Here is a 14,210-nt window from a genome sequence, read left to right on the forward strand (position 1 = left end):
ACGGGTCCGGGATGCAACACACACTGTATGACAGTGAATTATGTCCAGTAACTGTCACCACAATACATACATTTTCAACACGATTTTTCTATGAAATAAGCTACAAAATATAAACTGATTATAAGTTGCTTCAATACAGTAAATATTCATAGTGAAATATCAGTAACAATATAAAAGTAATTTGCACCGTAATGTATTCAATATTGGCAAAGATGTCGCTTCCAAAAGCGTCTGAACCGTTACATGACTGTAGCCATTTTGGATTTGGTCATTAAAAGCGCTCTACAGCCTGCAGTGCCCGGATAATCCACCAGAGGGCAGAATACATGTATCACATTGCATACAAGTTCTTCTAGGAACGTAGGCTACTAGTCATTTGGATGACGTAGAGGTCTCAGAAACTCATGTATCAAATATGATACACTTGGCGTTATAGGGTGAAATTCAACATGAAAATAAAATGTATTTTGATTTTGATGCAACTGAGAAAACAAAAGGGTGGTTTTTGTTGTGAAGAAGTCACAGGAAATGCAATGTGGCCTGCACATTTGTTAGCTCAAAATAGGTAATTTGAAAGTCATCCACTAGGTGGCATTAGACAAAAGGTTTTCATTCACCTGAAATATACTTATTGTGCTTCAGCAGTTCACAGAGCATGGGCAACTCATACAAAAAGAAAAGACAACGATAAGGCACTGAATTTGATGCTCTTATAATATTTTCCATCTTTCCTGTATTACCCACATCTTACAGGCTTTTTCCACACAACACGGATATTTTACAGAAGGAAATACACATGAATAAATACTATAATTATTGATGAATGAAATGGTTAAGATCACTAACACATTTCGATTTATCACAATATGACATGACTGCTGTGAAAAAGTCTGTTCCCCATGTGTTCAAACAAACAGGGGCCCATCACGTCACGTCTGGGTAGTTGGGAGAGACGATAAATGGGGCAGACACCACTTCATTAAAGTCACTACATTTTACACAGGATTATAGGAAAATAAGTGATGGTGAAGAGCGGGTGGAGAAAATCACGAGTGGGTAACATTAGTTAAAGTGATTAAGCAAAATTTACTTTTACACTTAAAAGCTAACTGTTAATTGTGAATCCTCAAACATTTTAAAGTATTAAAACAATTCAGGTTAAATATTAATGATCTGATAAATATAGTTCTCAAGCTTACTTGCAGTATGACTTGACTTATATGTCACATAGCATAGGCCTACTTTTAGCAATATGAATCGATATATTCATTTTGACTAAATACATTAAGGGTATGTGTGTAAGACATGGACAGAATTGTTGTTTAAAACATTAGAACAGATATTTACATTATCAACAGAATGTGAAGATGTTAAAGTGATTAGTTATGTTAAAGATTGAATGTATTTAATTGCTAGATAATGAAATTAGCATGCTAAACAACAACTGTAGCAGGGGTCTGACGCTGGGTAACTAACTTTTTTAGATATACAACTGACTGTATATCTAGATTGCATGGACCCACTAGTAGAGGTGAAATGCTGTAGTGGCAATTTCTTATGTTACCTTATATGGTAAAACCAAATGCTTCTGAAAGCATTGTCTAACACTACTGTACCATTTCTTCATATTTGCTGTTTCATCTGTTGTCTCTAATGAGGATTATTATTCTCAAGCGCTTCAAGGCCACAGAGCTGATTTGGCAGACTATGTTGAAACTACTCCTCTTCACACAAAGTTTGAACTTCCATATTCTGATAACCATTATACTTTCTACAGCTCAAGGACACAGGTGTCTAATAACAATATGAGACATCCGTGTGAAAGCAGATTTCTGAGGCGTTCCGCCTAGCTACACAAAAACTCTGTCTGCCCGCCCTATCTTGTATATAAGCTTTGCTATTCTGTGACTATTGCGCACACTCCTGCAGACTACCCTGTACTCTGTGAGACTTGTGCCTTCGAGGCACCTCGAATAAAGATCCAGAAAGACAACTCTGTTTGTTTCACCAGTTTATTGAATGATCATTCTAATTGTATATCTCCACAGTATTGACTAGTTCTAAGATTTCCATAACAATGCTTCCCCCCATTTCTTTATAAAAGATGGATAGGCAAAAACAATTGACTCGATAGCATGTCTGTATGTAAGGGAGGAAACTTATACAAAATGTACACCACCCCAAATTGATCATGTTGTTGATAGTGCTACAGGTGCGCTGCGAATACAATTAGACTCTGTTGCTCCTTTGAAAAAGAAGAAAATAAAACAACATAGATTAGCTCCATGGCATAATGCCGAAACCCGAAAATAAAGTAAAAGTCGAGACAACTTGAAAGGATATGGCGTACCACTAAACTTGAAGAATCTCGTTTAACTTGGCATATTACTCTCAATGAATATAAGAAAGCACTGCGTAAAGCAAGAGCAGCTTACTACTCTTCATTAATAGACGAGAGTAAGAATAATGCAAGATTTCTTTTCAGCACTGTAGCCAGGCTGACAGAGATCCACAGCTCGGTTGAGCCTTCTATTCCCATAGCACTCAGTAGCAATGATTTTATGTGTTTTTTTAATGATAAAATTGTTACTCTTAGATCAAAATTAATGACCTCTTGCCTTTGACCAGTATAGTGTTATCAACAGCTCCCGGAAACGTAAGTTCTAATATTACACTAGATAGTAAATTAGAATGCTTTTCAGCCATAAACCTTGAACAATTGAATTAAATGATTCTTTCTTCCAAACCATCAATGTGTACAGACAGGACACTAAACACAGAGGCAACACTAAAATACAACATTGTAAACAAAGTAGCAATTGAAATCCATATACAGTAGTCAGATATAGCAGGTGCAAACACCCACAGATGATTTCTCCAGTTTTTTTAAAATGAGTTTAAAATCTGTGATGGGTATCAAACTGGTCAGCTTAAGTTCCTGCTGAAGTGTGTTCCAGGTCGAGGGGGCAGAGTATGATATGGCTTTTTTCCCAAGCACCGTTAGTACTGAGGGGACGGACGGACTGATGTCATTTTGAGATCGTAGTTACATCACTATATATATATAAAAATAAACATTGATTGATTGAATTGCACTTTTAATATGTCCTATAGTCTGAGCTAAAAGCCTGATTTTTACGCATTCTGATCATTTTGAACCTCACATAGACAACTACTGCCAAAATCATCACCCCAAAGCCGACAAAGCCAAGAGCCAGGGGAACATGAGAACGGGAATCTGTGGGGAGATAACAGTGGAAACATATTTTTGTTAAACAGTCATTTAAAATGATTATAATGGTCGTAGACAGTCACTAGAACGAAAGCTAATTCTAACATTTCTGATTTTATATTTTGACTCAGCCCACTCAAAAAATTGAAGAGGTCAGAAAAACATTTCAGTGCACCAACACCAAGAAAGCGGCTGGGCCAGATGGGTGCAGCGGTTTTCTGCTGAAAAACTTTGCTACTGAGCTGGCTCCAGTGTGGCAACCCATCTTTCAGGCTTCTATTGACATGCACACCATCCCTCTGTCATGGAAAACTTCATACATCAAACCGCTGCCCAAAATTCCATGCCCAAAAGAACATAAGGACTACAGACCAATAGCCCTCACCTCAGTGATTATGAAATCACTAGAAAGAATTCTGCTCCGATTTCTTATCAGTACAACACAAGACAAACTGGATCCATACCAATTTGCCTATAAACAAGGGTGCGGCACGGAAGATGCTGTGGCCACTCTGGTTCACATCATCACTAAACATTTAGATAAACGCAACACCTATGCGAGAGCCCTCTTCCTAGACTTCTCATCAGCATTCAACACAATACAAGCAAACATCTTGTTGTCAAAAATGGCCAAAATGGAAGTAAATCCATACCTGATTTACTGGTATGCTGCTTTCCTCACCAGTAGAGAGCAACTTGTGAAGGTTAACAAAACCCTATCATCTGCCATCACAACCAATGTAGGGGCCCCCCAGGGCTGTGTGAGTTCAGCTGTGCTCTTTACTCTATACACTGATGATTGTCGTACCAACACACCAAATCAAGTCATCATTAAGTACTCTGATGACACTGCAATAATATCTCTGCTCAGTAACACAGACGACCCTGAGCTGCACCAACAGGCTGTAAATCAGGTGGTGGAGTGGACTGATAACAATGCTCTTGAGATCAACACCAAGAAAACTGAGGAAATCATTTTTGGCTCACCGTCTGACTCCCATAAAGTCCCCATTGTCATCCATACAGATGAAATCAAGCAGGGAGTTTCATATAAATACTTGGGTGTAATGATTGACCATCTGCTGTCATGGAAGGTTCACATTGAATATCTGTGCAAAAGGACAAAACAAAGAATTTATTTTCTCTGCCGTCTTAGGTCTTTTGGGGCGAGCAGAGAAATTCTTCTGTTGTTCTTTACATCTGTGATCATGTCTATTCTGCAGTACTGCAATACTACCTGGTACAAATGTTTGTCAGCAGCTTTAAAATCAAAACTGCTCCACCTGTTAAAAATCTGCTCAAAGATTGTTGGTCAACCTTGTCAGAGACTCTATGACTCAGCCTATCATAACAACCTAGTGAGGCTGTCCAACAACATCCTCTCTGACCCAAACCATGTTCTGAACACTGAATATGAACTGCTACCATCTAATCGGAGATACAGGTTCCCATGATTCAATAAAGTCAGACTGAAGCACTCCTTTGTGCATCAGTCAATCCTCACAGTAAACACAGAGCTAAATCCCAGATCAAATGCACGCTGAAGGCTCTTGAGCATGTTTTCTCTCACTGATTGTGCTGTTACGTTAAATGTTTGTTGTTTGTGTTTCATGTATTGTGTCTGGATACTTGTCTGTTGATGTTGAACATGGAGCTGCTGTGACGCAAGTCAAATTTCAGACTTGATCTGACAAATAAAGTAATATCGTATCGTATCGTATCGTAAAAAGTACAACTATGAGTTTATGTAAAATTTGAGTGAAGGATATGAACATTAATTATATCTATCCGTCCTTTTTACACACGTTTTTGGGACAAGCTGATGGTGACGAATGTTGAGCGTCCAGTAACAGTTTGCAGTTTACAGGTGTAATCTTTTAATAGATCCTCATCTGACACCTTTTTGAAAACTAGAGATGCCGTCATCTTTATCTCGTCAGCATTTATTTCTCTGGAAAAGAAAGGTAAAGTACAGGTGTTAGTTGTGATACATGTGTGTGAATATCTGGCTACGTACTGTAAAACATTTGAACTTGCCGGTGTATTTGTGTGAAACATTTACTTTGTGTAATTGTAGAAAACGGGAAAGCTGCTGTTAGTTTCCACAAATGAATCAGTGCTAAACCAGAACACCTCATCAAAGTCCGAATACATGAGAGCTTTACAATTAATCACCTTTGGAGACCCTAGAAAAAAACAGAGTTTACACAGTTCCAAAATGTGTTCATTTAGTAAGAGTGTGAATGTGTGCGTTCATCCATGTGTGTGTATCCACGCTTCAAGATTTATGCTCACCCAAATGTACATGAATTACACCACTTTGTGGTGATATGATCACTGGATTCTTTTTAGGTTTTTCTGTGTGAAGAAAGGGTGGAAACATTTTACATCTGTTTTCTTCAAAATACAAAAGTAAACATATGGTGTGTAGGTGTTTTTCTTACCCTTTGGTTGGATATCAAGCACCACTGTAAAGGTCATGTTATATATTTGTCCATAATACAGGTAAGATCTGGTACAGGTGTAGACACCATGGTCCTTCTCTTCAACACTTAAGAAGTAATTGGCTTTTGGCGTTGGCTCGCCTTCCTACAAGAACAATGTCATTTTAAGCATACAATGAATATAAACAGCCTTAAATATAAAAAAATGACATTCAAATTCTACTTGAGTCACATAACCGCAAAATAGATGTAAGCCTTCACCAACTATTCAAGTTAATTTGGATTTTACATTCACGTCCATCCAAAATGTTATCACTTCATTATTTTATTGTTTAATTCCAAAATTAGCTCTTGGAATATGGCAAGTGTTTTGTGACATCAGATAACTTGAGGATGAACCACCAAAATCGTATCAGTTCATCGTTGAGTCAATATATCCAATGCCTTCCTGAGATATGGCGTGATAATGTAAAAACAAATAATGTATAATGCAAAATACAGCTTGTAATTTCCCAATAAAATCAAGAATATCTTGAGTCGACTTACCTTGTACCATACAACGCCATTGCTGGTAATGTTGGGGGTGGTTGCAGCGGGTGTGTTCACATCAGGACAATACAATGTGCAGGCCTCTTGTGAGTGACATACCATAGGGTAATGGCTCCTCTGCTCGCACCCTTTGGACTGTTTTGTACATACTCTCAGTCTGAAACCAAGGTGGGTGCTGGTATTGCTGTCATGTAAAAAAGATTAATGAAAATATTTCACATTTAGGTTTTAAACACCTTGCACAGGTTCTTAAAATAAGATAGAGATGGCTTCAAGGAACAGATTCTTAGACAGACATTCATGGTCCCCATGAAGTCTGGACTGGTCCATGACTTGGATTGATTTGAGTGAAAAGACTTGTCCGCCAAGGAGGTGATAAAAATCTGTTTACATGTCCGAACTATTTATGCCAACTTCAAATCCTTGCTTAATGTCAGATTCTGATCCAAAACACATTAACGGTGGTAAATGGGGGAATAGGATTGATTGTAAAAAAGGAATACTCTTTATTATTTGGTTTTGACTTTACCCCAGAGAGCATGAGTAATTCCCCTGATGGTTTGCAGTGGCGTTGAGAATCACCAGGCTCCTCCCATGAACCAGCAGGTCCCTGTGCCTCTGCTCAACTGACGATATGTTGGGGGTCTGATCCATTTCCTGGCTGGGGGGACTGGTCCAGATCAGCTCATCATCACAGTGATTATCCTCTCCATTCAGGGGGCAGTACAGCGCCACCATCTCACCAGCCTTCACATAAATCACTCTGGGGCTCCGGGGACACACACCTGCAAATGAGTGTCACACATTTGTTGTTAATTGTACTTCCATTACCTATATACATGTATATGAATGTGTTTATGGGCCTTCAAAATCAACTAACAGATTGAAAAGTAATATTTTATGCTCAAAGGGTATGGGAAATTAGTTTTCTAATTAAAAAATCAGTAAATGGACTGCTGTCAACCAATCAAAGCATAGCTTCAACTCTGAATTAAAAGGATGTTATTAAAGGAATAGTTATACATTTGCAAAGTATGTTATTATCTGCCATGATTAAGACGATAGACACCACTCTTATGTCTAAAGAATATGAAGCTACAGCCAAATTCTTCTTATATTAATGCAAAGTGAAAATAATAATAACCAACCCTGGAATCTTGTTCTCACCCAAAAGTAACCAAACCCAGGAAAGAAATAGTCTTGCACATGACTTCTTGTAAAACAAGAAATTATATGTATCTTTACACCTTGGTTTTTGCGCAGATTTAAAAATGTGATTTTTAAATTAAAAAAGGTTCATATTTATCGTAAAGACATGAAACTGATGTGGACCTCATCTAACCCTTGGCAACAAAGAGAACAAGAGCACTTCCCAAAGTATTTTAAATTTAGTTTTGATAACATCTAGATTATTTGAAAAACCATATACGAAATGTCAGCGACACTCACATTAATAATAGTGTGTCTAATTGTCTGATTGTGTTCACCTGTTGCCCTTGTGTTTCTCCTCCCCTGCCAAGCTGTTTCTCGTCTCGTGATTACCCCTCCCTGTATTTAGTCTTGTCTCTTCCTGTGTTCAGTGTTGGTTCGTCTTTTGTTGGTGACTGAGTTCACCGGGGAGTGTTCTGTTTGTCCAAGTTTGTTTCTCATCCTTGAAATAAAGGTATTATCAGTATTATCTGCATTTGGGTCCTGCTTGCTTCGCTCACTCGTAACAGAACAAACTAACCAAGGATGGGCCCAGCAGATCCATTTGAACAGGAATTATTGGATTTTTCCTTTTCTTTGGCTTACTGCTCCGATGGAGGGGAGCGTCCGGTGTTCAGCAGTGAGAGGCTGCTCTGGCAAAGGCGCACCAGATGGCTGCGGAGAAACCAGGCTTGGTGAAATTCTTACCTGGCTGGATTTTGAATTTCCTCTCGGTGTGTGATTCCCGGCATGTTAGCTCCCTGCCTCCCAATTCCCAACCTGACACCATACGCCTCGGTGTGTTCCGTCTGGAGTCAACCCTTGCTTCTGCTCCAGTTCCTGCTCCTGTCCAGGAGCCGTTCTCGGGAACTCGTCTGGCTTTCGGAGGTCCACGGAGCCTCCAAAAGGCTCCTAAGAGAAGGAATCGCAAGTCCAGGCTAGCAGCCCGAGCCCCAAGAGCCATGGTTCCGGCCCCAGTTCTGGCCCCAGCAGCCATGGTTCCAGCCCCAGTTCTGGTTCCAGCAGCCATGGTTCCGGCCCCAGTTCTGGCCCCAGCAGCCATGATTCCGGCCCCAGTTCTGGCCCCAGCAGCCATGGTTCCATCACCGGTTCTGGCCCCAGCAGCCATGGTTCCGGCCCCAGCAGCCATGGTTCCATCCCCGGTTCTGGTGCCAGCAGCCATGGTTCCAGACCCAGTTCTCGCCTCAGCAGCCATGGTTCCGGCCCCAGTTCTGGCCCCAGCGGCCATGCTTCTGGCCCTGGTTCCGGCCCCAGCAGCCATGGTCCCTTCTCTAGTCCCTTCTCTTGTCCCTACTAATTTCCCTTCTTAAGTCCCTTCTCAAGTCCCTTCTTAAGTCCCTTCTCAAGTCCCTCCTCTAGTCCCTTCTCTAGTCCCTTCTCAATTCCCTTCTCCAGTCCCTCCCCTAGTCACTTCCCTAGTCCCTTCTCAAGTCCCCTCTCTAGTCCCTACTCTAGTCCCCTCTCCAGTTTCCTCTCAAGTTCCCTCTCGAGTCCCCTCTCGAGTCCCCTCTCGAGTCCCCGCTCAAGTTCCCTCTCGAACCCCCTCTCCAGTCCCCTCTCGAGTCCTCTCTCGAGTCCCCTCTCGAGTCCCCTCTCGAGTCCCTACTCAAGTCCCTACTGAAGTGCCGTTGGAGGTTCCGCTGGGGGTCCTGCCAACTCCATGTCCTGTCCCGTTTGGGGTTCCACCGACTATTCTTCTGCCGGGGGTCCTGCCAACCCTGTGTCCTGTGCCGTTGGAAGCCCCGCCGACTACTCTTCTGCCGGGGGTCCTGCCAACCCTATGTCCTGTCCCGTTGGGGGTCCCACCGACTGCTCTTCTGCCGGGGGTCCTGCCAACCCTGTTTCCTATGCCGTTGGAAGCCCAGCCGACTACTCTTCTGCCGGGGGTCCTGCCAACCCTAGGTCCCGTGCCGTTGGAGGTTCCGCTGGAGGTCCTGCCAACTCTATGTCCTTTCCCGTTGGGGGTCCCGCCGACAACTCTTCCGCTGGGGGTCCTGCTAACTCCATGTCCTTTCCCGTTGGGGGTCCCGCCGACTACTCTACTGCCGGGGGTCCTGCCAACCCTATGTCTTTTTCCGTTGGAGGTCCCACCGCCACCTGTCTCGCCGGGGTCCAGCCAACTCCTGGTCCTCTTCCGTGGGGGATCCTGCCGAAGCCTGTCCCACCGGCTCCGGTTCCTGCCCGGCTTCCGGAGCTGTCCCATCAGCGCCTTCCTGCCTGTCCTCCGGAGTTGTTCCGTCGCCGCCTGCTTCGCCTTCGAGCCCGGCCCCCTGAGAGCCGTGGTCTTCGCCTTCAAGCCCGGCCCCCTGAGTGCCGCGGTCTTCGCCCTCGAGCCCGGCCCCCTGAGAGCCGCGGTCTTCGCCCTCGAGCCCGGCTCCCTGAGAGCCGCGGTCTTCGCCCTCGAGCCCGGTCCCCTGAGTGCCCGGTCTTTGCCCTCATGCTCGGCCCCCTGAGAGCCGCGGTCTTCGCCCTCGAGCCCGGCCCCCTGACTGTCCCGGCCGCGGCCCTCAGCCTCGGCCCCGGCCCCCTGACTCTTCCTGCCGCTGCCTTCGCCCTCATGCTCGACCCCCTGAGTTCGCCTGCTGTGGTCTTCGCCCCTCCATGAGGTTTTGGACTTTTGTGGGTTTTTTTTAGGGACGTCTGGAATCCGTCCCTTGAGGGGGGGTTCTGTCACGCTTCTCATGTTATGTCACGTTTTTAGTTTTGTATGTCTAGGTTTGGGTTTATTTTGCTGTTCGGTTCTTCCTGTCTTCCTTGTGTATTGTCTGGTCCCTCTCCCTGTGTTTTTCCTCCCTGTCGTTAGTTTCCCTGGTGTGTCTAATTGTGTTCCCCGTTTGCCCTTGTGTTTCTCCTCCCCTGCCCGGCTGTTTCTCGTCTCGTGATTACCCCTCCCTGTATTTAGTCTTGTCTCTTCCTGTGTTCAGTGTTGGTTCTTCTTTTGTTGGTGACTGAGTTCACCGGGGAGTGTTCTGTTTGTCCAAGTTTGTTTCTCAATAAAGGTATTATCTGCATTTGGGTCCTGCTTGCTTCGCTCACCCGTAACAGTATGTTCCACTTTGTGAAACAAAACCGTGTCCCTCCCTTGAGTCATTTATTTTATAGAGGCCTGATGAAAGTATATTGAAAAGCCAAGAGATTAAGGATTACTGAGTAGCAAACATATGTCAAGCCACGTTCATTGAATAGTCTGGATATGGTACTTATGGGTGTTTTTTTAACATGACCTATTACCACATAGTAGTTTGACAGTCAGTTGATCACAGAGGCGCGGGAAGGTATTTTGAGTGGGGGTGCTGAGGTGCTGGACTCCAGTGAACACTATTACGGGCACTATAGAGCATGCACAAAAAAACTCCCCACACGCAAACACACAGTAAACCCGCGACTGTTACAATGAAGGCTCGATAATCAGCTCACGGCATATAGGCAGGGTAAAGTGTTATTTTTTACGAGTGGGGAGCGGACCTCACCTCCTCTAGGGGGGTCCGGGGGGATGCTCCCCCGGGAAGATTTTTTTAAAATATTGAAGTTAAAAGCATCAATCTGGTGCACTTTGAGAGCAACATTAAGAGATCTATGGATACATCTCTCAACACCCAGATGAAACACAACTGTAAGCAGATGTTCTTTTTCTTTATGGATATTTTACAAATCACTCCCCTTTCAAACTCTATTCTTGTTTTACTGCCATATAGTATTTCATAACTGTTTTTCCTTTATTCTCTTATTTTTTTTATAACTATAATGTTCATATGAAGGTGTGCCGCGGAAATAATCTTTTGAATAATTTTTGACCAAACCGTTTGAGACCCACTGAGATAACTTAGACTAAAGTTAACTATCTAAACACTCAGAGAGTCCTTTAGCTCACCTGAGCCTCTCAGTCTGAGAGGAGAGCTCTCCTCCAGCTTGTTGTGGAACAAACAGCTCCGTATGTCCATTAGTGCAGCTAGCTAACCAGATGCTAACAACACGGTCCCTGCTGCTGGCACCGGTCCCTCTCTCTCTCCCCCTCTCTCACACACACTAAATGCGCTATTTCCGCACACACACAGAGCCGCGAGCTTGAATGACACAAGCACACTTTTATTTCCATGCAACTCTCTGATTGGTCTGGTGTCTTGCCTCTGTTGCATTCACTGAATACGGGAAATTACAGTCCTGCCGTCCTTTCTAGTGTCTTGATGAGGTTCACGTAAAGCACGGTTAATGTATTATATTATTGATGTAGAATTGTCCGGGGCTATAGAAAAAACATTCGGGGCAGGCCAAAATATTATTTTACCAACAATGTGGAATTTATTGGCGACATATTACACAGATTATGCACAGCGGGAGCAGCAATAACCGTCAAATAATAATTCAGACAGGGGAGCTCCACACCCCCTGCCTGCCGCTAGGGGGTGCTGCAGCGCCCTCAGCACCCCCCTTCCCGCGCCCATCATCACATTTTCTATGTCACACATGTCCTATGACTATGATGATGACCTTGGATAATATTTGGAAATTCTAAATCAGTTCCTTAAATAGTTTTAATGTGGGTTATTTACAGCCTTGTTTCCATCACGTTTCCATGGCACAGGTCATCTTATTATAATGACCCCTTACAGAGAGAGGCTACTCATACCATTTAAAACAGAGTGCCTAAATTAAATATTTTGATTAGATTAAATCAACTTTTTAAGAACTTTTGAATAGCAAATAGAATGAAATTAAGTAATTGTGTTGACTACAGCAAGAAATTAATAATTGTCAACCTGTGTAAATGAAATTAACGACTTTCTAGATTATGGATTGAAGACCCTGGTGAAAACAACATTGTAAAAATCTTTATTTTCAGTACAAACTTGAAGAGATAATAGCAGCAACTTTTAGTCAAGATAACGTACTCATTACAAATTGTTGTCAGTGATACTGATGCAACAATGTGTAAGTACAGGGGCGGTTCTAGGGGGGGTTAACAGGGGCCAGTGCCCTGTAACACTGAACAGGGACCCCCCCTGTGGCCCCCCTCCAACAAAAAAAAGAGTTACAATATTATACTGTTTATGTTTTTTTAATTAAATTGTCACTTAAAGTTACTAAAACAAATACTCTAAATGAAAAAAACGAATGAAATAAAGGACTGTTACTTAAATGTATACTGAAACAAATACCTTTACAAAAACAAATAACAATTACTGTATTTTATGTTTATTTTACCCAATTACTTTACTGCATACTGTCTGTCTTTTTTACCCGCTTTTATTGAGCCCCTCTCATGAATCAACTGGCCCCAGCCTGGCCCCCCCAGTAAAATTGGTCTAGAACCGCCACTGTGTGAGTACCATTGTAAAGTCGACGTTTGTAAAGGTGGTGCTATAATTTAGAATACTTCATATTAGTTTAGTTTAGCACTTGATGATCATGAAAAGAAAAAACTAATTATTGCTAATAATAAATCTAATATGTTTTGGGTGACATTTTGGATAATTTGGTTTTATTTATTATAAGGGTTTTTATGTACAATCTTGATCTAAAAAAGTAACCTGTCACTATTATGTCAATTAAATTAAATGAATGAAACAGTACATTACCTGAAATGCTATAGATTGCACTTTAAGGTAAAGTACAATACAATATAAATGGGGATTAGGTTTATCACACGTTCATTACTGGAGTTAATATTTATATCATTGCTTGTCATGGCCCATTCTTGTGGGATATCTAAAACTGTGCCACGTCAACAGGGATCCGCTTCTTGACTCACACGTTAAAAACCATCCAAATAAAAATCTGTAGGCGCTGATTTCTTTGCCTTCCTTGGCCGATTTATTTGCTTCCATATATTTAAACAAACAAAATAGACAAAATGATCAGTGTAACGTGAGGTCAAAGACTGTTCCGATTCCCCGTTCATTGCTGGAGAAAATTTCATCCTCACGCTCAGTCCCACCCCTTCCTTATATCACAGGTGTGGCTCGCAGTAAATCAAGGTTTTTCTCCGAATATTTAATTCGCTACTCTCATACATAAATGGAAAGAATATATTAAGATCTAAATGAATAAGAAAATAATGCAGTCATTGTCAACACAGAAAATGGCTCTAACACTGCTCATTTAACACGAAATGAAAATCAGATGATGGATCTCCATCTTTGAAAGTTAAATATTTAAAACCATATGGATTTGACTAATATGTTTACACTTTATTCAACAACCTGCCTAAAATGACATCTATAGCTTTGATTTTCATACCTGTCAAAGACGAAAGGAGGAGAGTCAGAAGTAATTTCGCAGTCATGATGGTAAAGCCACACATCAAGGATCAGGAGAATCTATGTTTGCTTCAAAGAAACTCGTTGACGACTGAAAACTGAAACAGAAAGCAGGTTAACGAACCCTTCGTTCAGCCAAGTAAAACAGAGCAGCACCCTCCCCTTTCTCCTTACATAACATAGTCTTGGAAAACAGATACAAAAAAGAAAAGCAGACATATACTTTGAGAAATCTAAATATGTCTTCGGTAATAATTATGTGTTAAGCCTCACGTACAAGTAAGTCAGCAAAAGCTTGATTCCATCTCACTATTTCGTGTGTTTACAGATGTGTTAGGTGGTTGGCTCTGCACATGCGTTTCATTATGGAGGGGGGCTCTCCCTATTTGGGTGATATCGTGACTTACTTGTTTTCATTTGCTCATTTGAGATATTTTACAAGTCTGTGGTCAGTGCTGCATCGGAGCCGCTGACACCAGCAGATTTAGGAAACGGATTAAGACATTATCAACACATTTG

General features: G+C 42.1%; 1 protein-coding gene across 2 annotated transcripts; it reads right to left on the reverse strand.

Annotated features, from left to right (window-relative positions):
- Nucleotides 1–1,998: 1,998 nt before the first annotated feature.
- On the reverse strand, nt 1,999–13,986 carry LOC307029895 (interleukin-1 receptor type 2-like). Of its 2 annotated transcripts, XM_079665991.1 has the most exons (9): nt 13,969–13,986; nt 13,672–13,789; nt 6,755–7,010; nt 6,223–6,409; nt 5,677–5,821; nt 5,528–5,590; nt 5,295–5,418; nt 5,038–5,183; nt 1,999–3,238 (listed from the first exon to the last, which is right to left on the reverse strand). In XM_079665991.1, the coding sequence occupies exons 2-9, from the start codon at nt 13,733–13,735 to the stop codon at nt 3,099–3,101; spliced, it is 1,125 nt and encodes a 374-aa protein (XP_079522117.1). In that variant the 5' UTR covers nt 13,736–13,789; nt 13,969–13,986; the 3' UTR covers nt 1,999–3,098. The 2 variants fall into 2 exon arrangements, with proteins under 2 accessions (XP_079522117.1, XP_079522116.1); XM_079665990.1 differs by lacking the exons at nt 13,672–13,789; nt 13,969–13,986 and adding an exon at nt 11,306–11,497.
- Nucleotides 13,987–14,210: the final 224 nt, after the last annotated feature.

Source organism: Notothenia rossii (assembly GCF_949606895.1).
Source record: "Notothenia rossii genome assembly, chromosome: 2".
Lineage (NCBI taxonomy): Eukaryota > Metazoa > Chordata > Actinopteri > Perciformes > Nototheniidae > Notothenia > Notothenia rossii.

Excerpts from the sequence above, each read along its gene's own strand:
- LOC307029895 (XM_079665990.1), bottom strand. The coding sequence starts at position 11,375 with ATGGACATACGGAGCTGTTTGTTCCACAACAAGCTGGAGGAGAGCTCT. Across the intron at positions 6,410-6,754 it reads AATTACTCATGCTCTCTGGG|CAATACCAGCACCCACCTTG; the intron begins GTAAAGTCAAAA and ends TTTACATGACAG. Across the intron at positions 5,184-5,294 it reads GTTTTCTACAATTACACAAA|AGAAATAAATGCTGACGAGA; the intron begins GTAAATGTTTCA and ends TTTCTTTTCCAG.